This window comes from Xenopus tropicalis, chromosome 2, assembly GCF_000004195.4.
Source record: "Xenopus tropicalis strain Nigerian chromosome 2, UCB_Xtro_10.0, whole genome shotgun sequence".
Taxonomy (NCBI): domain Eukaryota; kingdom Metazoa; phylum Chordata; class Amphibia; order Anura; family Pipidae; genus Xenopus; species Xenopus tropicalis.
In genome coordinates, this window is record NC_030678.2 from 91,193,645 (window position 1) to 91,219,942 (window position 26,298).

General features: G+C 39.0%; 2 protein-coding genes and 4 non-coding genes across 7 annotated transcripts in view; all 6 read left to right on the forward strand.

Annotated features, from left to right (window-relative positions):
* Positions 1-1,482: 1,482 nt before the first annotated feature.
* rpl23a (ribosomal protein L23a) lies at positions 1,483-6,823 on the forward strand. The gene is made up of 5 exons (NM_001005109.2): positions 1,483-1,519; positions 2,803-2,983; positions 5,180-5,356; positions 5,564-5,633; positions 6,760-6,823. The coding sequence occupies exons 1-5, from the start codon at positions 1,495-1,497 to the stop codon at positions 6,772-6,774; spliced, it is 468 nt and encodes a 155-aa protein (NP_001005109.1). The 5' UTR covers positions 1,483-1,494; the 3' UTR covers positions 6,775-6,823.
* On the forward strand, positions 1,875-1,945 carry LOC116409367. The gene has a single exon (XR_004221808.1). It is a non-coding gene; the product is annotated as a small nucleolar RNA Z17 (small nucleolar RNA).
* Positions 3,116-3,190, forward strand: LOC116409368. Its single transcript, XR_004221809.1, has one exon. It is a non-coding gene; the product is annotated as a small nucleolar RNA Z17 (small nucleolar RNA).
* On the forward strand, positions 5,428-5,493 carry LOC116409355. Its single transcript, XR_004221796.1, has one exon. It is a non-coding gene; the product is annotated as a small nucleolar RNA SNORD42 (small nucleolar RNA).
* On the forward strand, positions 5,827-5,892 carry LOC116409356. The gene has a single exon (XR_004221797.1). It is a non-coding gene; the product is annotated as a small nucleolar RNA SNORD42 (small nucleolar RNA).
* Positions 6,824-14,343: 7,520 nt separating the features above from the next.
* Positions 14,344-26,298, forward strand: part of dhx40 (DEAH-box helicase 40) — a 29,992-nt gene continuing 18,037 nt past the window's right edge. The window contains exons 1-6 of one of the 2 annotated variants that reach the window (XM_031896076.1): positions 14,344-14,554; positions 15,840-16,037; positions 16,358-16,503; positions 17,760-17,879; positions 19,814-20,044; positions 22,179-22,245. In XM_031896076.1, the coding sequence (XP_031751936.1) occupies positions 15,854-16,037; positions 16,358-16,503; positions 17,760-17,879; positions 19,814-20,044; positions 22,179-22,245 (748 nt within the window). In that variant the 5' untranslated portion in view covers positions 14,344-14,554; positions 15,840-15,853. 2 annotated transcript variants of the gene reach the window in all.

Genomic DNA, 26,298 nt, shown 5'->3' on the forward strand with positions numbered 1-26,298 from the left:
GCTTCTACCTGTGATTGTAAATTCCAAGACTGAAGGAAAATTTAAATCATTTATATAGTGTAAGTAAAGTTTATTTTGCTGGACTAACATGATAAAAAAGGATTTGGAATTATTTCTTAGGGTAACAGGTCCCCTTTAAATCACTCCATTGCACACAGAGAACTGCAGTGATTAAAATACCCTTACCTGCTTGCTGCCGTTTCCCATTCCTTCAAATGAAAAACACAATTGTAAATGGGAGAAGCTGTTGCTGTCGGGTGGGAATAACCAAGGAATGATAATTTTAAGATTCTCAATCTTTTCCTGCCTAACTGCATCTTGGAAGCGGCTGCATGTGGGGAAGGGGTTTTTTTTAAATGCTAAAACATTTGCCACATTGCTAATGACCTCTCAGTGCTGACAGTAACTTAATTTTTCTGAGCGGGAATATGTTACATAAAACATGTATTAATTAAATAATCCATAACTAGCCATTATAATTCCCCTTTAATGATTTACTGTACTTCATATTTAGGTTTGTGGACTAAATTCTTGTGAGTGTTTTTGGTTGTTCACGGTCAAAAATCTAAATGTCTTTCAGAGACAGCAAGTCTGCATAATTCATCACATGAAGCTCATCCTGTATGACTGAACAAAGATATCATGCTAAGAGATGAATTGATTTTATCTGCAATGTATGGCATTACCTTTTAATGAGATCTCCTGTTTCAGGTAAATCTATATGCCTTTCATTCCTGCTAAGAGAAGATTCAAGCTGTAGTTTAGGGAGATACTGCAGCTTTTTAGGCACTGATAGAGTAATCTACAATACCTCTATGAAAAAAAAGTTACTTCCACACACTAATCACTGTTTTGAGGGACTGGATTTCAAACCGAATGCAGTAAACAGACACAGATTTGAAATTAATATTTGTTTATTATATAAACAACAGATATTGCCCCTGCACTGGGTTCCCCCAGCCACATTGCTGGGAGACGGATACCAGATATGATACGACCAGAGAAGCCACTCTTCAGTTATGAGTTGGTACATTGGTCCCCCTGAACTTTCATGTGCATTGAAAAACACAATGCACAACAGACGTCTGACAATCAAAACTTTGAGTTTGCCCCTCGCTGCTACCCATTCATTCATAGCCCCCCCCCAAAAAAAAAACTTCTTCTTTTAAACAGAGAAAGAGACTGCTAATTAACTAATTTGGGCACCCAGTCATTTTTCTATTGCGTTTGGATCACTTTCACGTGATCGTTTTAATTCTTGGCCAGCCTGTCACCAACATTCCCACCTCCCTGCTTCTACCTAGCTCCCCTGGCAGCGAAAACACACGTGATGTAATTAAGTTACAGAGCCCCGCGATAACACCCAGGCAACACCCAGGCAAAACTACAATTCCCATGGAGCCTTTCGAAGTGACGCTTTGCTATCGCGAGAATCTCGGGCGCTAGTCCCTGTAATATTGTGTGAGAAACCCCTCGAACTTCCTTTTGCCCAAGATGGCTCCTAAAGCGAAGAAGGAAGGTGAGGGCCGCGGGGAAACATGATGATATTGACTGCTTTTGCGGGGTAGCTTGTGTTCTTTTGGCACATTGTGGTATGTGAATGGTATGAGGGAGCCACACGGGCTATGTTATCCCGGTTTGTCTCTCGGTGAAGCGTATGTACATTACATAGCGTGAGCCGGTGGGGCCGCATGTGCATGGAGCTGTAGAGCAGGCTAGGCCGGTGCTGCCCTGCTTGGGCTGTTTCTAATTGATGGCGATAATGTGCCGCGGTCGTTAACGTAGATTGAAACACTATCGCTTAGAATAATGGCCTAGAAGCTGGCAGCCACCTTTATTTATGTTGCTGGTAAACGTGGCGCTAGAAAAGGTTTGGTGCAGATGATGTTGTAAAGCGATCAAAGTATGAAACTGATGATTCCAATCCTATTACTACTGATGCACCTGGGAAACTCTCCCACCATCTCTGTGTACTAGGGACAGTGGGGCTAATAAACCCTAAGCAAGATCTGATGTCCCTCTTTGGTATCCAGTGCTGAGACCTTAATAACTAATCACCACTTCACTAACTTTACATTGGGAGTTATAAACTCTTCTTTTGTGATTTTTGGTTTAAAGTGTTTTATCAGTGATAGTAGGCTTGGGTAAGGGCATGTAGGCTGGTAGTCTGTTTGTTGGGGCTCAAGCCTGTCAGATCTTTGCCCAGCCCTCATGCCACTGAATAAAACAGATATCAAATCACACCTATGTTAAGAATAAGAAATAGGGCCAATGAAGGCAAGTGTTATATACTAATTTGTTTAAAAATCCAAAATGTGTCAGTGCTACTAAACTGTAGTAACCTGTGCTGTATTGCTACCATTACAATTTTATGGCAAGCAGATGGGTTTGATGGGGGGCCATTAGGGTGTTTTTCCTGCCACTGCCCTCAGGCAGAAACAGCGGTGAAGAGCCTCTCACTACTTGTCATCACTCGGGATATTAATGATTAACCAAGCAACCAACCAATATTGAATGTACATATGACAAGTGAATGTGTCAGAATACTCCCTGAAGCATTTTGGTGCCCAGGTTTGCCTCTCACTGCCCCATGTGCCCTATACCTTCCATTATGCAGGGGTCAGTGAGTGATTTTTGCACCCTAATGCTTTCCAATTGAGGGTAGTGGTGAACATAATGCTCAATGTGCCACATGCCTTTAGATAATTATTGGATGAGTGCTGGTGGCATTTCCCAGTAACAAAGCTGCTCATAGTCAGTCACATAATTATCAATACTGATGTGTTCAATCTTCTATTTTAGCTGTCCCTCCTAAGATTGAAGCAAAGTCTAAGGCTCTCAAGGCCAAAAAGGCTGTGTTGAAAGGAGTCCATAGTCACAAGAAAAAGAAAATAAGGACCTCACCAACCTTCAGGAGACCAAAAACACTCAGACTGAGGAGGCAACCCAAATATCCTAGAAAGAGTGCCCCCACAAGGAACAAGTATGTATTGGTTGTGTTAATTTCTTGGAAAAGTTGCAGCAGAGACGTAGATTGCTATACACAACAGTAGATATGCTTGGCTTGTGACATTTGTGTTTATTTTAGCTTTGTCATTTACTGTTAAATATTGGGGGAACAGATGATGTGATGTTTATAGCGATCAAAGCCTGAAAAACCTGTGATTGGATATTCATTTACTGATGTGCCCCTAATGTCACAGTCCATGATGCTTTTTATTAAATAAATAGCCTTCTGACAGTATAGCCATAGAAAGATTTTGCTGAAATTCAAGTGACTTTTCTCTAGTAACACATGGGTGGGCTTCCTGACTAAATATTTTGCCTGATACAGTAGGGATCCAGTCAGAGATCATAGATTCATTGGACAGTTGGCCAGATTGTGGGGCACTGTAGTTCCAGGTCATTGGCTTTTACTGACTTGCTATTTAGGCCAAAACTGCTATTCATACCAAATTTTGATTGCTTAAAGTATTCTTCAGAGCGGAGCCCCAACCACACAGTAGCATGCAGTTTGGTTGGACCTGTTGGCGCTTATGTGGCCAGCATTAAGGCTGTGCAATGCCAAACCTCCCAGTGATACATGTAAACAAGGGGTGGTCAAGTAGGTTTTTATTGTCATTCCAACCATATACAGTACACAGTGAAACGAAACAGCGTTCCTCCAGGACCAAGATGCTACATACACGCAACACATGAATTAACACAATGTAAATTTAACAACATAAATTCAAATATTGTGCAAATAATTGCAAATTGCAAAGAGTAGTTCAGTTAGGTAGTTTTAGATCAGGTGATTTTCATGTGTGTTTGTTCAGTCCTGATGTTATTTAGTTCGTCTGAATGATTTTTGTGTGTCCAGTCCCTTTGTGATGAGAAGACAGATGGCTTGTGGGTATAAACTGTTACATAATCTGGATGTGAGTGCCCGAATGCTTCGGTATCTTTTTCCAGATGGCAGAAGGGTGAAGAGTGAGTGTGAGGGGTGTGACCAATCAGCCACAGTGCTGGTGGCTTTGCGGATGGTGTATATGTAGGTGTTCAGAACGAACTTGCCTGTGGTGCAGTGCAACTGTGGCTTGTTAAATAAAACTTACCCAGATCTGATGTTGCCAGAACCACTTCATTTGTACAAAATGTTTACTTTGTGCCTTTGAACAGTTAAAGGAGGAATATCATGGGGTAAAATCTAATTTCAGTTTTAGTTGTTTTAAAGTTAAATCTTAAAACTAATTACAACTGAAAGCTTTTATTCAGTATGTAACCTTGTGTCTAGTGTCCCTCTGATTATAGGTATAGGAAATCCTTATCCTTGTATCAGCCATGCAGTCATTGTACTCATAATATTAAAGACTGTAAGTTAAGTTTTCACCCAAATTCTCACCCTAACTGGCCTTCATTCTGAGCCCTCAAAGGAAAGCCAGTCCTACAGTATGGGAAAGACTGTAGATTATTTGTAGTTAATTTTTGGTTTTGGAGTTTTTTGATCAATGTAACTTGTGTGGTTACTAGTGACAAATTACTCTTAATGACTTGGCAGCAGTTAGGATAATTGTCAAAGCAATAGAAGCTGAATAGTAAGATAAGCAATAAAAAGAATGAAGCCTGATTTGTTTTTTGGTTGTAGGGTTCAGTGACCATAAGGCTAATGCACAGGACTGCTCCTGCCATGAGGCAAGGTACAGCCAAGGTTGCACTGCACTGTACCACAGACAGCAGCAGCCCCAGAGTTGCTGCTGCTAATGCCACAGGGGCAGATTCTCAGCCTGCGATTAAATGTGTGTGTATGTAACCTGCTAAAATTTTATTTGTAAAATTTCCTCTTTATGTTGTTGAAATGGTAAAGAGCTGTTTGTATATTTTATTATAGACCAAGATAACATCTGAAAATAGAAAATCCATAAAACTCAATGTATCTTGCCATTAAAGAAAGCATACTTTCGTGAAAAAAATAGTTTCAGAATCATTAAACTTTTATATTAGAATGTATAGGCAGGGCATTGCTTAGAGAAGCGACCTGAGTAAGTTAGCGTCAGTTCATTTTCCTTTTTTTGTAAAGGCCACATTTCCGATGTGCTATTGCAAATATAGTTCCTGATTAAATTTGACAGATTATCATAAATTAAATGCTTTGTTTGGTGTTGCCTTGACAGCTAAGTATTTTTTTTTTATATTTTAGGCTTGATCATTATGCTATTATCAAGTTCCCACTGACCACTGAGTCAGCCATGAAGAAGATCGAGGACAACAATACTCTGGTTTTCATTGTTGATGTTAAAGCAAACAAGCACCAGATCAAACAGGCAGTGAAGAAACTCTATGACATTGATGTACAAAAAGTGAACACCTTGATCAGGTGAGAGATGGCAAGATTAATATCCTGTATCGGTGCTTAAGTTTAGTAATGGGTAGCCTATGTAGTTTCTTGTGCGAATGATGGAAAACATATTAATGCTGAAAATATTGATGTTTCCAAAGGAACCACTGATGCATAAGTTAAAACTTAAAAATGTGTTTTCAGTAATTTTTTCTTTAGTATTAACTGTTGGTCATTGTGTTTTAGGCCTGATGGTGAAAAGAAAGCATACGTCCGCCTAGCTCCAGATTATGATGCTTTGGATGTTGCAAACAAGGTAACTGTTCTACTTATTGTACAGCGCTGCAGAATATGTTGGCGCTTTATAAATAAATTTTAATAATAATTTAGTACTCAATTACTTCCCATGAATGACTTTTGTAAATTCATTCCTATGGGGTCCTCTAACAGCAAATATGTATTGCATTAGTATAGCTCTGGTCATTGGCAGACTTCTGCAGTTTTAAACTTTGCAAATGATGGAAATGTTATTTGGACTGAATACATTGATGAGCTCAAAGGAACCACTGATGCACAGTATAACTGCAGACTCTTATTTATTTGGCCAATGTTTTGATGTGAGAAATTGATGTGCTTTTATATAGACCGAAGTGTCTGCTTTTAGCTTACCATGCTTAATGTATCTGCAAACCTGTCTTATGCCCTGTGTGTGTAATTGTACACATGCTCCTGAGGCTTTATGGTACACAAGGGTGCCATGTCTTAATAGAAAGCAAAGTTCATCTTAAAATAACATTATAATAAAGCCCACCAGTCAACCAAACTATTGGGGCCCTAGCCTAAAGCTGGTTACACACGATTTTGTTGCACGAAAGATCATTCCCACCCTCCACAGACGTTCAGTGCTGAATCGTCCGATATGGAGGTAGAAACAGTAGGATTTCTACTCCTTCTGCCGATTCAGCCCTGAAGGTAGATTTTGCTCAGACGCCTTCAATGGCGCCCAATCAAAATTGGCGAGTCGACTGATATCCGCAGTCTTTTGCGATATTGGTCGCCTCGCCGACTTACCATACACGCACCGAATATCGTAGGAAACGAGGCTTCGTACGATATCATCATTGCGTGTATGGCCAGCTTAACAAGGCTTTATACGCCAACCATATTATCCAAGCTTTGAACTTAGGATCAATCATTTAAATCCAATTTAACACACTGCCTAGGTTCAAAATCAGGCAAAGATTCACTTACTGGCCAGTTCAGGAGAAGATGACCAGCACAAGTCATTCTGAATGACTTATAAGTAAATATAGCTTGTTATCCATTAACCGATGGAGTTGGGTGTGCCATCATATTAAGGTTACAAAGGATTGCACTAGAATTTGTTCTTGTATAATTTGCTGTTTCTAGTTCATAAATGTGTTTTCATTTTTATCTTTCAGATTGGCATCATCTAAACCTGCATCTTCAAAAAGCTGTACAGAAATAAATGTGTTTTTCTGCCTATTTGTGTTGTCGGTGTATTGTGTTTAACAGGGGTCCCCAACCTTTTTAACCTGTGAGCAACATTAAAATATAAAAAAAGTTGGGTAGCAACACAAGCATGAAAAAAGTTCCTGGGATGACCGAAAAATGGTTATTTTGTAGCCCCTATGTGGATTGGCAAACTGCAGGAGGCTCTGTTTGGTAGTACCCATAGTCTTTTTGCCTCCAAAACTTGCCTCCAAGCCAAGAATTCACAAATAAGCACCTGCTTTGAGGCCACTGGGAGCAGCATCTAAGGGGTTGGAGAGCAACATGTTGCTCACGAGCCACTTGTTGGGGATCATTGGTGTATAAAGTCCAAGTTTTTGCAGCTGCACAACATACAGTCTACACTTGTGCAATGAAAGTGTTGCCCCCACTAGCTTGTAGGCATACATCATGCACTGCAGTGCAAAATATTAAAGGAGCCGTGCATATTCTGTATAACATGCAGTTGGGCAGCTTACCCCATCTATTGTGACTTTTTTCCTGTAACTAGCAGAATGTAGTAGTGTTTTCATACATATATGAATTTGCAGTGGGGTAAGGAGGTTCTGTTTTGGGCCATAAAGAGGCACTTGCACCTAATGTCTGGATTAATGTTACTGTTACTCTATAGTATAGTAATGAATGGGTTTTTTATGGGTAAAGTTTATTGTATTTGCATTTAATTCAGCAACAAAGCAAGGGAAAACATGGGGGGAGGCTAAAGTTAGGGTATAGTTTACATGTTGGTGCAAGATGAAGTTCTACAGTACAAATAGGTAGGAAGATTGTTTCGCAGACATTCGACCCATGACCTCGGTCCAGACTTGTGCTACCTATGGGCAGTGTCGGGTCGTATGTAGGAAGTCTACGCCGAAGTCCCCATCTGTGGGAAGAAGCTTCCGAGTTACCATCCCATTGCTCTGAGTGGCATAATATAGATTTGATATAGCCATTTAAACTTGATGCACTCATGCATGTTTACTTTCAGCTGTATTTCCTGTGGCAAAAATAAAATGCTGCTCAGCCCAATGGCAGAGCTGTTGCATTTTGGTTATCTTAAAAAAAAATAAAAATAAAAAAAACATAGTAAACAAGTGGATGCTGGCTTGCTTCTAAACTTGCATGTAGTTACATGTAAATTTAATAATCTGAATATAAAGTTTATCACAGTATTTCAGTGCTGCTATATATTTCCCATTGCAGTATATGCTTACTCTTATAAAAGTCATTTAAATTGGGTAATACTCCATTGTGCCACCTAAATTCTCTGTGGTATTCCTCTACAACTAATGTTCTGACAGTGTGTCTTCCATGTATGTCCAAAATGCGGTCCGGTCAAAGTCTTGCAATGTCCATGGGTGTCATCTGTGGTTTATGGCTTTTTGAGCCCTCATTGAATATGGGCATTACCAAGGTCTTTGCATCAAATATATCAGCCAAATGTGATGCCACTTGGGTGTCCAAATTGGAAAAGACTTGGTGGAAGCTGTTGTGTGGTGCTGGGAGTCTGAAGCAGGCTTTAAAACATTTAGCATCCTGCCTTCTGGCATTTCATATAAGATTGGCTTTTAATTCCTATAAATACTGCATCCAGATCTAAATATTGACCAGTTTTGAAAATCTGTTATTGGTGAGAAACAATGTAAGCAATATGGCTGCCTTTCCACATCTTGCCATGATTAAGTTGCCAATATTCACATAGGCAGTAGCTTCTGATTTTGCTTTCTGTTAAATCATGACATAAGGAAGTATACTAAAGATATCCAGGCATGGGCAAATTTGTTGGGCCAGTGGCAGATCTAGTCTAAAAATGCATTTCTTTTGTCTTTGGTTGACTGTGCCCTTTGTTTTGGAAATTTCAGATACCAAAAGTTGTCTGAGGTAAATAGACAGGTACGTAGGTTCTGAGAAAACAGAACAAAGATAGCACAGGGTTTATATAGACTTTGTGACATAGTTGCAAACGTGATAAAGGTATGAGCATAGGTGTCAACAGTTTGCCAGTGTATGTGTATATAAATATCTGTTCACAGCACAGAAAACAAGGACCTGCTCTTTGCCAAATAGGTGATTCTGTCTTCAAGGCCATAGTTGAAGTAACTAATGTTAGCTTGAGAACAGAATCCATCTGAGTCAGGGGTTTCTGTGGATGAACCTGCACACACAATTTATTCTTTATCACCTTAAAGGGGTTATTAAACTTTAACTCTCATGAGAAACATGTTACTCCCCAACCCCTTGGATGTTGCTCCCAGTGGCCTCAAAGCAGGTGCTTATTTTTTGATTTCTGGTTAGGAGACAAGCTTTGATTATATAAAAGCCCAGTGTAATTGCCAAACAGAGCATTCTGTAGGCTTACAGTCAACATGGGGGCTATCAAATAGTGAATTATAACTCTCATTGGCACCTCCAGGAACTTTTTTCATGCTTGTTTTGCTTGTGTTATGGACAAACATGGGAAAAATTTGCCTTAGCTCTGCAAAACTGCACACCAGGTAACCGAAATATCGAGGACCATGAAGCCAGTGGCACCTAGGGTGTTTATAAGCTGTTCCTAAAGGTGGCCATATACTGTAAGAGACACATGTTACAAGTACATTACTTGTAGGTAGTTAGGGGATGTTCTTTTTTCCCCATAAAAACAATCAGCACCAGAGGCCACCCCTTTCGATTAGAGGAATGGAACTTTCATTTGAAGCAGCGTAAGTGGTTTTTCATAGTGAGGGCAGTGAGATTGGGGAATGCCCTTCCTAATGATGATGTAAGGCAGATTCTGTTAATGCCTATAAGAGGGGCCTGGATGAGTTCTTGAACAAGTATAGTATCCAAGGCTATTGTGATACAAAATTCTACAGTTAGTATTGGTGTTTATATATGGTTTATGTATGTGAGTGTATAGATAGGTCAGTATTGGTTTCAGCGCCAGATTTGTAATCCGGGTGCCCCTAGGCCGCCCACATTCTTGGCTGACTACTTTTCATCTTTATAAATATTCCCAGGAACCATTAATTAACAGGCTGGCCACTGCTTAGTACCTAAAACATGCTTAAAGAAGGCCAGTTAAATAGAAAATGTATTATTCCTGGAGGGGATTGTTGGGGCAGTATAATAACTGGCTTCTAAAGACCCTCCTGGCCTTAACAGCCTACCAAGTAAATGGTATAAGACCAAAGTAGACCCCCCCCTATTCCTTTGATGCTGCTGGCTTCGAGGAAGAAACCCCCCTCTTTTCTTAGATATTTATAATAAACCTGGTAAAAATGTCGAGCTCTGTGATTCATGTTGCCCATTCTCCTCACTAACCAGCGTCATAAAAAATTTGGCTCGAGTGCTTGCTAATAGTGATAAGCGAATATGTCCCGTTTCGATTCACCATAAAATTCGTGGAGCAGCAAGAAGATTTGCGAAACGCATTTGTCGCCCGCCCTTTTTTTGACGCGACCACTCCCAATTTTGCTGTTACTGTGCCCTTTTTTTGATGTGACCGCAGCCAATTTAAGACGCGCCGAAAAATTTTTGCGCACGCCAATTTGTCACAGAAGTTTCGCAAAATAATTCACCAATGACGAAATGCGGAAATTCGCTTTGAATCAATGCCTGGCGAAAAAATTTGCTCATTACTACTTGCTAATAAATTCATTATAGTGATGACCTTTGTAAACAAAGCAGAACCACTGATACTACATTCTGACACTGAAGCTGAGTGCCGTTCTAGTGCCAGTTGATATTTGCTAGGCACATGACTCAATAGAATGGATGCACTTGTGGAAAGTTCTAGTAAGAAACATTTTCTACTTACAGCCACTAGGCAGGGTTAGGACCAATCTTGAATCCGTTCGGACTGTGAGAAGTGGAATGACACTGGCATGTCCTTTGTCTCTTGTCCTCTTCGTGAATGCTATGAAACCTCTGTCTAATCTTGGCATTATTTAAATAAATAAATTTGAAACCTCTTCAAGTTTAAAGGTAAACTAAATTCTTAGAAAAATAATCTAAAGCTGGCCCTACACTTAAAGATCTATTTGGTAAGTTGGTCATTACCTAATTTTACTATTCATACAGAGGACTAAATTAAGGAGATTGAATCATTTGATTTGAGGCTTCTAGGCCTATGACTTGATAATAATGTGGATCCATATAGAACTATCAAAAGAAGACTATATCAACAGCCCAATGTGGCCCAACATGAATTTAGCCTGGGTATCGCCATCTTAATTCTTGTCCCACTCCTAGAAGGCACTTATTTGTAAATATTTAGGTATACATTAACAGATGATCTTTCGTATGCACTGATAATATCCTTTACCATACAGTTTTTTAAGCAACAGTGAATAGATAGAAATGCTGGACAAATACAAAACACTATCTGAACTTTCAGAATTAAAAATAAATGTAGTTTTTGGCTCACACAATATACTTGATTTCTCAGATTGAAAGGATCATGATCGTTTGTCTCTGACTTGTAGAAACTATTTGCCCCGCCCCTGTAGGCTCAAAGTGTCACGCAACTTGCCCCTCACTTTTTTTGTGAAACGATGGATTCTAAGACTTCAATGCCTTGGGAATGGCTATGTGCATTTTTGGCAACAATTACTGAGCTCTGCTAAACTGCTGTAAATGAGCCCTAACCCATCTTTGTAATGGGATGGGTTTTGCTTACTTTTTTCATATAATTTAGTTTTATGTCAAAATCCTGCCAATGCAACTTAGTTTTTCCATTAAATAGATCACTGATAACCAGTTTATGAAACCTGCCACCACACTGATTAATGCATTTGCTCTAAAACAGTCCTGCATTCATAGAGGTCATACCATTGCTGTGATCCCCCCGCCAAGACCAGTGTCTCCTGTTTAATATGGCAATTACAAGAGATTATGCACACAAGAAACTTTTCATCACATGGACATTTAAAAGCAAAAAAAAAATGCTATTTGATTAGCTGGGGATGAACTGTAAAAGGTTTCATGTTGTTTCCTTCTGTTTTCAGCCTACCCCCTGCATGTGCAATCAGGACCAGCACAAAATACTTTTTATAATTATCAATTAGAGCTGGACCCCTGCAGCCTGTGGGTATTCTTCTTTCTTCCATAGACCCTGTAGTTTTAATTCTGATACTGCATCTCTGTTATAATGAGGGTACTTCAGGTCTGGAATGGGATAAAAAAATAGGCCCTGATATTTCTAGTGCTCAGGCCCAAACAGGCACCCACCAGCCCAATAGATAGTGACTGTATATTGCATTTTACAGCAGCCCCTCTGGCATTTGCCAGAACCCACAGATTGCCAGTCTGTGCCTGGGGTACTTGGTCCTGTAGCTAACTCTTTTATGAGGTTCATCCATCCCCATATTTCTGGAGTATAATCTGTTATGCAAAAATATATTTCTGTTGTGCATTATTTAGGACCCCTTACAAAATCCACTGAGTTTTGGGATCCCAGAAGCACAAAGTTTGTTGTCTTATTTGCTACACCCAGGCCTACTAAGGCAGATATACAGTCTAATTTTCATATGTACATGCAAATATTAATAATTTAGATAAATAAGCTATTAAGAAATAAACTCAAATATTTATTTGCACAGGTTCAAAGCAATTCAAACATACATAAAAAAGTTTTAGCAGTTTTAATGTTATTTTTACATGTAATTGCAAATTAAAGCAGCATTTGTTTTGTCTCTTTATGCACTGCTGGTTTTAATTCAATATACAATATACTGTAGGAAAAGGCAGCTATCCTCTAGATAAGTCACCAGATTCTACAAAGTTTCTTAACAGCTCTGTTAATTAGGGCGGGGGCTCTTGCCTTGCAGTGCTGATGTCCTGGGTTTGCTTCCAGGCAGGGCACTTTCATCATGGAGTTTGTAAGTTTTCCCTGTGTTTGTGTGGGTTTGCTCCAGGTACTCCCATTTTCTCCCACACTTTAAGAACATGCAGGCAGGTTAATTGGCTCCTGATGAAATTGACCCAAGTGTGTGTAATTTATATCAGGGTCCCCAACCTTTGTAACCTGTGAACCACATTCAGTTGTAAAAATAATTAGGGAACAAGACAAGAATGATAAAGTTCCTGGGGGTGCCAAATAAGGGCTGTAATTGGCCCCTGTATGTACTGGCAGTCTTAAGGAGGCTCTGTTTGGTGGTACATCAGGTTTTATGCAACCAAAACTTACCTGCAAGCCAGGAATTCAAAACAAGCACCTGCTTTGAGGTCACTGGGAGCCAAGGTGTTGGTGAGCAACATGTTTCACCCAAGCCACTGGTTGGGCATCACTGCCCTAAAATGTAAGCTCCACTGGGGCAGGGACCAGGGACCGGGACCAGACTGGCAATCTGTGGATTTTGGCAAATGCCTAAGGGGCTGCTGTAAGATGCCATAGACCAGTGGTTTGTGATCAACATGTTGCTTACCACCCCCTTTGATGTTGTTCCCAGTGGCCTCAAAGTAGGTGCCCATTTTTAAATTTCTAACTTGGAGGCAAGTTTTGGAAGCACAGAAACACAGTTTTACTCCAAGCAGAGCTAGGCCAGCAGCCCACATAGGGCTACCAAATAGCCAATCACAGCCCTTACTTGGCATCCCCAAAGAACTCTTTTCATGCTTGTGTGGCTCACCAAAGGTTGGGGATCCCATAGACAGTCTATTATGTGGCCTGGTGAGGGGGGGCTGGGCTGTTTGGGGTCTATGTACTTGAAATGCCAGAACCTATTTTGAATCCCAGTCCAAGACTGGTAGGGACCAGATCTGGACTGAGGCCCACAATAGACCCTGGGGTTTCCAGTGCAAAGAGGCCCAAACCACCACCCACTAGCCAAATTAATAACAAAGACAATTCTCACCCTGGTGTGATAGCTAAGAGAGTGCAATTACACTTACTGCACTAACAGAGCCAAATTTCCAGAAACAGAAATTTGGCTCTTAAAAGTTACCAGAAGCAGCTTTTTGCCACCCCTGGTAACTTTGGAATAATGACTATCTATGGCATAGTCAAGCAGGAACTGATGTGAATAATGTATAATCTCTGTAAAGCACTGTGTAAATTTGTTACTATTAATCACCACCCTCATGACACTAACTGCCCTCTTTGAAAACACAGGGACGCCTAGAAAATTCAGGCTGCACCAATCGCATTTAATACAAATGCAATGATTTTATCATCAATGCATTTGCTTTAGGGGTCCCTGATTTTCCCAACAATTTTCGTACTTTTTAATTTTACACAAACCCACATTTTTTTTCTCATCTTAAAGGTAATAAAACAAACAAAAACCCAGCATGTGAAATGATTGAATCGTTTCAATGGATATGGCCTTCTGGGCTGCTGCTCCTTTTGCCATGTTCAGCTCCAGCCGTGTCACACACACAGCGTCAATGAAATAGTTTTCGCTGTTGTGCCCTTATTACTGCAAGATGAAACAAATACTGATGAATTGTGCCCGGCACTCTGCACAGCGTTATTTTATTGACACACAAGGGGGCGCAATACACCCTTTGATAAACAGGAATGAGCTCACGCTTTCAGCTACGGCAACTGCTAAGGTCCAAAAAATCTATAAGCTCCAGGAAGTCGTGTTAGCTGTTTATATCCTTGTCTTTATTTTGCATGGGTTGTGTTGCCATGCGCATAATCTGTGCAAATATATATATATATTTTTTTTTAACAGTTATATATTATGTTGGTTTTTTCATTCTATCCAGCTATCAAACCACTATTGTAGCGTGCTGAAGGTAGGAAGTTTCTTTCGGCTTGTCTGTACACTGGGCAGATAGATTACGTGTAGTATTTAAGCAGATACAAAACTGAGCATTGTAATAAGTAAAAATATGTGAGTGTTAACGCTCTATGTTATGAAAAGTGGCCGACTGTGATGCCTTAATATTGCAGTACTGTGAGTGTCACAGTGTATCATTGTTGCAAAATAAATGATTCCACATTGTGCAGATTTGGTAACATTAACTTCTCTTGCCTGTTGTTTCTGCCATTTTCCCATGTTTTTATCTTGTTGTGTCATTTGTGTGGGGATATGATTACTGTTATATAGAATTTTGTCAGCACTCAGCATGCTGGTACTTTATAAATTTGTGTTAATTTAGTTAAAGATGGTTAGGATTAAATATGATTATTGGCGATTCAGTGCAAAACTCTGTGAGACTAAGTTCAGTTATTTTGTCTTGTACGTTACCAATAATAAAGCAGCAGAATAAAGAACATGACCACATATATAGCTTTTAAGGCTTTTACACATGGGCGTTCTTCCTGCTTTCCCCTGCACTACATCTTTCATACATTCCAGTGCAGGGTAACACAGGAAGAAACGCAGGAAGAAACCTGGGCCTGTATTTCCTATTAGGTTGTAATCATTGTGGCACAGGCAAGCACCAAAGCTCTTGCCCGTGCTGCAATGTGCATTTAAAAAAAAGGGGCTGTGTTTATTCCTGCGTTCCCCTGCGATGGAACGGTTAACTTTTAGTATGTTATAGAATGGTCTATTCTCAACAACTTTTTAAATGGTGTTTACTTTTAGAGTTTTTGAATTATATGTTTTTTTCTTTTACTACTTTCCAGCTGTCAGATGGTAATTAATGACCCCAGGAACCAAAAAATGATTGCTGCATGAAGCTACAGTTTTTTTGCTACTTTTTTTTTTTTTTTTCCCGTTATCTCTCTATTTAGACACTCTTACAATCATCCAGTCTTTCATTTAAACCACTGCCGGGTGTTAGTGTGTACTGGACCCTAGCAACCAGCTGCTGAACTACAAAAACTTAAAACCAATTGCAAACAGTCTTAGAATGTGAATGTCTGTATCATATTAGAAGTTAATTTAAAGGTGAACCACCCCTTTAAGATTAGAGTTAGTGTGAATGGGGTGTGTAATCCAATGCAATTTGTGAGACCAAAATTGGATTTTGTATTCTAATCCATAATTTAAAACTGTTTAGTCTGAGGCAATGAAGAATGAAAAATTCCCATGTTTCTACATAACATTGCGTTTTTTTTGTGATTTTACAGATTTTTAGATCATCATGGAAAAGAGTGTAAGATCACACAAAAGGGAAGACAGTGAATCTTTCTATAATCCCATACTTCCTATTCACAGATGGAAGGGTGAACTTGTTAAGGCTGCCACAGACAATCCATTCCTTATCGTTATGGGAGACACAGGGAGTGGAAAAACAACACAACTGCCACAATATTTGTACAAAGCAGGTAACGCAATGTTCCATTTTTTTATTGCACTTCTTACAGTTGTAGGCTTATTTATCAATTTTGACCTCTCTTTCTCTCACATTGTGCCTAGTGGCATAGGGGAATAGCAAAAAAATAACAGACCACTTAATAATGGGGGGGGGGGGGGGCTTAACACGGCAACTGCTTAGAATCCATGACATTTCTTAAAATCTCGGAAATATTTTGTGTTTTTCTCAGAGCTGCTGTTTCTTAACCAGTAGTGATTGCACAAATACCTATATACTTTAAAAAAGGCTTAGTTGTGATAACAATTGCAATATAAATCATTATTTACTTAGGGTTTGGAAAGAATGGGATGATTGGTGTCACTCAGCCGCGTCGTGTGGCTACTATATCTGTGGCACAGAGGGTAGCTGAAGAAATGAATTGTTCTCTAGGAAGCACAGTTGGTTACCAAGTTCGTTTTGATGATTGTACATCAGAGGTATGAATTATTGCAATATATATAATTTATTGTAATATTTACTTCTCACAAAAAATTATGTTCAGTACTCAACATATTGTGACTGGGGAATCTTTCAGTGTGAGGTACGGTATATAGCACATTGGGTGTTTTGATACCTAAGTTTTTAAGGGAACACCCTTCTACCCCTGTAGCTGTTTATGACTCTATTTGATAGGAACCTGCTTTCCTTTTGAATTTTATTATCAATAATACAGTATTGCTTTTCCTGTAAGAAGCACAGATTTGGCACAAATCACAAAATTGTGAAGTATAACATAAAATTCCTTAGAATAGGTTTATCTACAACATAATAAAAGCTAATTTTAAGATAGATGACTTTACCCTTGTGGTAGACTCTTTTTTATTAGACTCCAATTTATTGATTGTATATTTATAACCAAGGTTCATAGCCTAACCTGGCAGGTTAAAAGTAACAATTTACTGGTAATGAAGGAGCTACATGGCCAGTCAAAAAGTTGATGGAATACAGCCCCCAGATTAAAGGGCATATCTACAGTCCACATAAAAAATGGTATCCCAAACTTAATACAGAGTCCCAGAACTATCCCGACACCAGCTAATCCAAAGGATTAATTATATCCAATCGATGCATCAGACAGCCCTTGTGGAAGCCTCCTACGGGTGGGCAATATCGGGAGAATTCAGGCTAATTCAGTCGTACGGGTATAGGCAAAGTCGGTCCAGGGACCACATCAACGAGCCAATGCGGTCCCCGATCCGACTAGATTTTTAAACCTGCCTGATCGAGATGACAGGCAGACCTCATTTTCTGCTTGATAATTTGCAACAACCCCTAAGCTCAGCTTCCCAACAGCTGCCCAGAGCCCACTGAGCAGAATCCAAGATAAGAAGCTACTGTGACAACTGTAAAGACCTATATCATTACTACTATAGAGATGCTTTAAGCCAGTCCAGTCAGTTTATTATATAAAATGTGGCATTTCCAGTCATATTCATTTTTAGGGTTTAGTTATCCTTTAAATCTGGCTACCTTGGATACATATAAAACTAATCTCACAGCGCTCCCTGCCTAGCCAAGCATACTTAAATCATAGACATTACACTTAGCTAGCTTCACATGGAGGACATTTCACACCCCTTTTAACTTAATACATCTGCCAACTAACCCCATGCAGCTGAATAATATATAATTCTTGTCATGTTCTTGCAAGTTAATTGATATATTTTAATGGGTTGTAATATTTTTCTTCCAGAGGACTGTGATTAAATACATGACTGATGGATGTTTGCTGAGAAACACGCTTGCTGATCCCGATCTTACAAAATACAGTACAATTGTATTAGATGAAGCTCATGAAAGAAGCTTAAGTACGGTGAGTAAATATACTAAAAAGTTCTGCCATTTTTGTTTATCAGTGCTGAAAGATCTATTCTCCAATGCACAGAGTTAGGGATTTGTTTGTGAATAAATATTTTGTGCATATGCACAAGGTATCTCGACAAACAACTCCAGCAGCAAGCCTTTTTAATTGCCCAAAACACAAATTCACTTGTTATTTTGGAAATATAAAAAAGGGACTGTTTTTGGTTGTAGCGCCATACAGAATGTTACTTGTTTTTGCTGGACAAGTTGGATTAGTATAAACATATACACCTCCATGTTTGTGTCAGTGTGAAGGTAACTGAGTTACTGTATGTCATTGTTCTGTTATATTCTGTGTTAAGATGATAATTTTTGTACCCCTTTAAATACAGGGGGTGTCCTATCAGTCAGGTCTGTAGTTTCTCTGTAGGCACATGTGGGCCAGTCACTTTCACAAAAACTTGAGAGGGGCAGTGCATGGGTGCCCTTTTTATTGAAGATTTGTGTCCCCAGCCTGCCATTTCTTGCAGTTGCAGTAAAATCCAGCTGTGAATCTAGGGGTTGCCACTGTTCTGCCAAAATTCTAGTGTTTTGCAAAAAAAGCTTCATCCTTAGGATACTGATTCCTAGTGATGACATGGCTGTTTTTTTAAATAACTGTATCCTTTTAAGTAAAAATATATCAAATGTTACATACTTCTGTCCCAAATTTGCCAGTCCCAGATAGCATGATTTGGTATGAAATATCATGGGTGTGGCCTACATTTCAAAGGTTTGTCAAGTATGCATGACAAGTAATAACTTAGAAGGAGAAAAGCTTCCTGTAGACGTTTGTGATTTTATAGGATGAAGAAACCAACAATATTGTAATGTACAGATCATTTTATGTGCTGTGATTGATAGATTCTCAATGAGAAAATTGTAGGAAACATACAGATTGGACATTTTTTCTCTGAGATATTCCTTAAAGCCCAGCTGTTAATCTGACATAGGGAGATGTGGACTTGCTGACAGATATTTTTGGAACTGTGTCTGAATGACTGACGCACCAAATACTAGACCTTCAAGGGGGCTTCCTCTGCTATGTCTTGGGGCCAGGGATGAGGCAACCCATTAGTTTGTACCCATATACTGGCAAAAAATTAACTAGTCTTTACAAAACATTCATGCACTGAATATTTTTTTTACAGCATTCCATCAGGATATACACTTTGCTTAAAATGTTTTGAGGGTCAACATAACTTCAACAGGGTTTGTGCTGAACAAACTTTTTGTCTGTTGTTTTAACCACAAAACTTCTATGGTTTTTGTTATAATCTAAGATAAAAAAGAGGGATTGAAGCTACTCCGTGGTTGGGCCTTGGGAGGTAGATAATTTGAACAGCACCCCCCCGTTCATGCTTTGTTTTAACTGCAATGTTAGCGGATAGAGTAATTTTACTTTCCCTCTTTGCGCTCTTTAGCAAAATAAAGGTACTCCATGCTTGGTCCCTGTGAGGTAGGGTATTAGATTACTGATGCACAAATACCAATGCATAATGGACACAGGGGGAAGGGTGGGGGTTTTATATGGTAATCTAATTGGAGTAGTTTCAATCTCCCTGTTTGTGATTAAAACAATAGACAAAAAGTATGTTTAGTTCTATTCATGTCATGTTGAACAAGGGGTATACATTCCTTTTAAAATGCAATAAATATGGGATCTAATGTGAATGGAGTTACCCTTCCTGCACAAAGGAACAACTGCACCAGACTGAACAAGTTCTTAAACTGAAAGGGAATATTTACAGAATTATTGCAGATTACACACATCTCCTGCCAGACGTCTGTAGTGAGTACCTACTTAAACCCAGTTAATAACAGTATCTCTGCCAAGACTATATTGTACCAGTGCTGATATGACATTATATTTACTTTCCAAATTCTTTTTTTTTTGTTGCTAAGGATATCTTGTTTGGTTTGCTGAAAAAGCAATTCCAGCTAAGAAGCTTTAAAAGGAGAAAGTACCCTCTGAAGGTTATTGTGATGTCTGCTACTTTGGAAAGTCAGAAACTCTCTTCATTTTTTGGAAATTGCCCTGTTGTAACCATTCCAGGAAAAGTTTTTCCAATTAAGGAGCGATTCCTCAATCTAATTGGCCCCAGGGACAAAGACAGTACAGCTTATGTTACAAAGGTGAGTTCTGACAAATTTTGTGTGCATATGTGTATAAAGAAGTACTGAATATAATTTTTTCCAATAAAAATAAAATATAAGAGACAGTCCTGCAGATCTTGGAGTAAAATGCCTAATAATTTGGCAACTCTTTTGTATACATGTTCTATATATACAATGAGCTTCTACTTATATATATAAATGCAAAAACAGAAAGGTTTATTAATAAACCTCTCTATTTTTGCATTTACATTTTGCTCACAATTCTTTAAGTGCATTATTTTTGTACTAGCACCCAGGTTTTGTTGATATATATAGTGTTCTATATACACAATGAGTTTTGCTTTTGTATCTGCTTGCCTGTTAGGAAATAAAATATAAAAGAGACCCTGTACAAGTATTTTTAGCATGGTATTTTTACCTCTTTTTGTCCACTGCCCTTATATTTAGATTTTATAAATTATTAAGAGACTCCAAAAGTGGTGGGAGATTTTCCATAGCTTCAGCCAGTAAGGGGTTAAGGAAAGCAAAAAGACATATACAATTTGAAACACCAACCCTGATTTAAGCTAGGCTTAAAGGTAAATAGGATCCTCATATATTTCAATGATCGATTCATTTCATGTTCTTGTGAAAGGACTTTTTTCGTACTCCTATTTCATTTGTACCCTTGGGGCTGGCAGAATGCATCCTAAGCTGCAACTGTAGAAGTAAATGCTCTAATACATCATGGCTTCTTTTTTTGTTGCTTTCATGTTATCTCTTGCTTGTCTCTTTAAAGTACCTGTAACAAAGATTTTAAATTAGAAGCCTAGTAACAAAACAAAAATCAATTATTTGCTAGGGTATTTTCAGCCATGCAACCATTGAATAGGTTCAGTTCAAGACTCTCAAAGATCTCTGTACTACTGAAGCGTCCGGTTTCTCTCCCTGTAAAAGGGATGCCTTTTTTTCAAACCTGGCTCTGCAGCTTCAAAGGACATTAGTTAAAATGTAACACCTAATAATGTAGACCAGTGCTGTCCAACTTCTACGGTGCCGAGGGCCGGAATTTCTCTAGCATACATGGTGGAGGGCCGCTAATGGAAGCCAGTTTTGACCACTCCCCTTTTTGAAACCACATCCACTTCAAACCACACCTATTTTATTACAATGGTGGTAGCACAGCAAAATCCCAAATGCTTGGTCCTTACTGTGGGGATATCAACCATCATTCATGTGTGAAAGAATTATGTCATATTAAGATATACCCTTAAATTCCATATGCCTCCTCCTCCCCTGTGGATAGCAGAGCAACCCCCAGTACATAATTACACACCTTAGGAACCATTTAATGGCTATTTCCAACTGCTAACAAACTCCCACAACAAACCCCTGCCAGGTTCACCTCCCACAAGCAGCATAGGGCAAGCAGAGTATGGCACACACAGGCAGCACTCTGCCTGTCCTATGCTGTCTGTGTGTGCCATACTCTGCCTGCCCTACCCTGCCTGTGTGTGCCATACTCTGCCTGCCCTACCCTGCCTGTGTGCCATACTCTGCCTGCCCTACCCTGCCTGTGTGCCATACTCTGCCTGCCCTACCCTGCCTGTGTGTGCCATACTCTGCCTGCCCTACCCTGACTGTGTGTGCCATACTCTGCCTGCCCTACCCTTCCTGTGTGTGCCATACCCTCCCTGACCTATGCTGCCTGTGTGTGCCATACTCTACCTGCCCTATGCTGGCTGTATGTGCCATACTCTGCCTACAGTACCTATGTCTGAGGTGTGAAGAAGTGAACAATGGGAGTGATTACAGTCTGAGCATGAGGTGTGAACACTGCAGGGGGTGAATAATGCAGGTATTAAAAGGTGTGAAAAACACAGGGGATTACATGTTTAAACAATACAGAGGGATTACAGCCTGAATCTGAGGTGAGAACCATGCAGGGGGCCAGTTAATCTCAGTACTGATACCATTTAAAGCTTACTCAAAGGTAAGCCATCAAAGCAGCCAGACAGGTGGGGGCCACACAGAGGGGGGTCGCGGGCCGCCAGTTGGACAGCACTGATGTAGACTGTATTCTTTGCTATAAGAAACTTTTAAATAACATTTGTATTAGTAATAGTTCTGTTCTGTTATATAGTGTCAATTATTTTTTTTTTCTTTACTGCAGACAGTTAAAATTACTCTACAGACTCACTTAAACGAGCCTGAAGGTGATATTCTGGTATTTCTTACAGGTAAAAAAATATCTTTCTAGTATAGTGATTTCCATTTACATTCTGAATGTTTTATTCTTATGCAACCATATTGTCTAGTTTTGTCTAGGTTTAAATTTCAAAGGGGTACATGAGTTTTACTGCAGGTCTAGTATGTGACAGATATTGTATGCATTCCTATAAGCAATATAATTAGCACATGCAGAAATTGACTCAAAATGGGATGATTTTTAATTGATTGCCATGTTAATGTGGGGTCATCCTCATATTAATATTTCAGCCAAAATGAATCCATTACCATATCGAAAAGAGGTTTCTGTGATGGTTGTTATCTCAGGTGGGGAACATTTTCATTTAACTGTTTACAGCCATTTGGTCACACTCCCTTTTATTCCTATGTGCAATAGTGCACTCCTATAGTGCATCTAGACACATAGTAACATAGTGAGTTAGTTTGAAAAAAGACGTATGTCAAACACGTTCAAACATAATGCGTATATATAACCTGCCTAACTGCTAGTTGATCCAGAGGAAGGCTAAAACCCCATCTGAAGCCTCTCTAATTTGCCGCAGAGGGGAAAAAAATCCTTCTTGACTCCAAGATGGCAATTGGACCAGTCCCTGGATCAACTAGTACTAAGAGCTATTTTCCATAATCCTCTATTTTCACACTTGGTAAAAAGCCATCCAACCCCTTCTTAAAGCTATATAATGTATCAGCCCTGGTTCAGGGAGAGAATTCCACAACTTCACAGCTCTCACAGTAAAAAAATCCTTTCCAAATATTTATTGGAACCTTCCTTCTTCTAAACGGAGTGGGTGCCCTCGTGTCCGTTGGAAGGACCTACTGGTAAATAAAGCATTAGAGAGGTTATTATAGGATCCCCTTATATATTTATGCAAGTTTTTTCTACCATAACAATGTCTTTGCATGAGCTTTATAATTTTGCCATAAAAGTATTTGCCCAATGATTTTACACTACCTATCTGATCACCCAAGTTCCTCTATGAGGGGGCTGCCATGTTTGTGCAGCGGGAGTCCGTTAGCATTAGAAGCTATAACTGACTGAGGTTGAGAAGGGACAGTCAGGTTGGCAAAACAGTCAGGTTTAGGAACTTCAAGAACAATGAATTTCAAAAGCAGGTCTATGAGTGAAAAACGATCAACATGACCTATAGGTAACTTTTTACGTAGATTAATATTTTAAAAATTTGCTTTTTCATGTCGGTATGACTTTAAGTCCCCATTTATTTGCAGTTGGGTCTTGTCAGCTCTTACAGGAACCCGATGCTCTCACTTTATTGGGGTAGTTAAAAGCACCCCAAAGAGAGCTGAGAAGCCAGAAAAGGCTTTCTATAATTTCTGTGATTATTATTATGCAGTGTTTGCAAATTTGTTTTGCCTAATAAAATAAAGCATAATTCCAAGCAACGTTCCAATGTGAATAAATTAAAAATGTTCAGTGCTTTAAAAGTTATTTGTAAATGTAATTGCTATTGAAAGCTGCATTTGTTGCTACTTTTTAAACAATGTTGCAAAGGTCAGGCTCCTCCAGCAAGACAGGTCTGTCAGTCTGCTGCCTTGTGTTACATTGTTTCAAATGCCAGAGCCACCAGGGACTACCAAACACTACTTCTAATTATATATACAAATAAGTAAAAAACCATTGTAAATTTGTAATTAATGTATATTGCAAAGTGCAGATTTTTTTTTCTTCATTCTAGTCATTTTCTTCATTTCCCAGGGTGCTGCAGCCATGTGACTTTGTGTGCTTTGATAAACCTCAGTCATACTTTTGCTGAGCTGCAAGTTGGCGTGCTTTATAAATAAATGTTAATTATAATAATAATATCACCCCCCTCCCTTTCCCCCCAGCAGCCAAACAGCAGAACAATGGGAAGGTAGCAAGATAGCAGCTTCCTAACACCTGTATTGTTAATGTGGTAGATTAACACTCAGTAGTAAAAACTCCAAGTCCGGCTTAGGACTCCTCCAGTTACACTGAGCAAGAGAAACAATAGGTTACCAGGCGCAATGCACTGAGATGGCTGCCTACACACCAATATTACTATTATTAGTAATTATTATAACTAAAAAAAAACAATTTGTTGGTTCAAGAATTAAATTTTAAATGGTAGAGAGAATTATTTGCTATGTAAACACTGTAATTTAGAAATAAAAAGTACACCATAAAATCATGACAGAATCCCTTTAAATATTAAACATTTACAATTGTTTTGCCACCAATATGGGTTTGTGCAGCTAAGTTAGGATCAAGTACAAGGTATTGTTTTATTGTTACAGAGAAGAAGGAAATAATTTTTAAATATTCAAATTATTTCCTTAAAATGGGCTGTATGGGAGATGGACTTCCTGTAATTCAGAACATTATGGATAACGGGTTTCCAGATAAGGCATCCCATACCTGTAGTATGAATTGCTTACTGACAATTTAGTGTAGGGCCTAAGTGTAGGAATGTTTAAGGGCCATAATTTCACATTTCTGGTAAATTAACATATGTTTTAATATTCAAACTCCACCTTTGTACAGGTATGGGACCCCTTATCTGGAAAGTTGCTATAAAAAAAAAATCCAAATTATGGGAAGGCCATCTCCCACAGAGCCAATATTAAGCAGATAATTCTAATTTTTAATTTCTTTAAAAAATAATTATTGGTATTGTATTGGTGGTAAAACAACCCTACCAGGTTTATTAGTTGTTAAATTATTTTAAGCAGACTTAGGGGCTGATTTACTAATCCACGAACGGTCCGAAGGTGTCCAAATGCATTTTTTTCGTAATGAGCGTTACGACTTGCGCGAATTGTCGCAACTTTTTCGTAGCCTTTGCGCCGAGTACGAAAGTTTCGGATTCATTCAAGCTTCAGTATCGTGACTTTCCTTGGGCCAGGTTGGAGCTGCAGAGTGCCATTGAGTCCTATGGGAGGCTTCCAAAATCATGCAAAGTCTGAAAGTTTTGCCCGCCGTTTACAAGCGCTCAATACGAAAAAGTCGCGACAATATACAAGCAAATCGTAACGGCTACGGAAAAGTCGTGACTTTTTGCGCAAGTTGTAACGGCTACGAAAAAGTCGCGACAATTTACGATAAAGTTGTAACGACGACGAAAAATACGCAAAACATACGAAAAAGTCGCAAAATGTTTGTTTCCAATCCGAATTTTTCCCATTCGGATTCGAATTCGTGGATTAGTAAATCAGCCCCTTATGGTATAGTGATCCAACTTGTCAGTATCCCTTAAAACCCCAGGTCCCAAGCATTCTGGATAATAGCTCCTATACCTGTAATTGCTTTAGGTGCTTCCTGAATGTCAGTTTGTACAGAAAATTCTATATAGTCAGCTTTCATTTAGATGGGAAAATAAAACCCTCACAATTAAATCCTTAGCAACTACCACAACTAATTGAAGTATCTCTTGTATTAATTATCACTTCCAACTGTTTGTAAGAAAAGCAATAAGTATGCATAGTGCATAAAAGACATGTACAATTACAGCATTACAGCAAAGTATGCATTTACTCAAAAATCAAATCATTGCTCTGTTATTTCTTTCTTGAGGCTGATATTTATGCTCTGGCTCGCCCCCTGTGTCGTGTCAGAGATGGAGCAGGTTGATCTTTATTTGAGGAAGTCTGGAAAGCCCTCTGCTAAATTAATCTCTAATCTAAAAGGATGTATGTTGGACCCAGTGATTTCCATAATTAGATTCATAAAGCTCCTGGGGAGCACTCCCAGTTTGCCCTAGTAGGTGAACTGGGGACTAACTATTAGAGTACTATGCAGGTGTAAATGTGTCATATTCTGTTTAGTAGGGGCATATTCTAATTGAACCCAGACTCTCCTGTCTAGTGGTGTAAAACAATAGCCTCCAAAGTATTTGAATAAATGATAGAGGATTGTCAACAAAAAACACAAAAACGGAATTGTATATTCTTGGAATCTGAGCTCAGATAATGGGAAAGTCCAGGAACTTGAGAGGTTATTGTTAAGAAAGCATAAAACGTAACAATATACTTTTGTGTTTGAGTTGTGGTAAATTGCTGTAAATTGT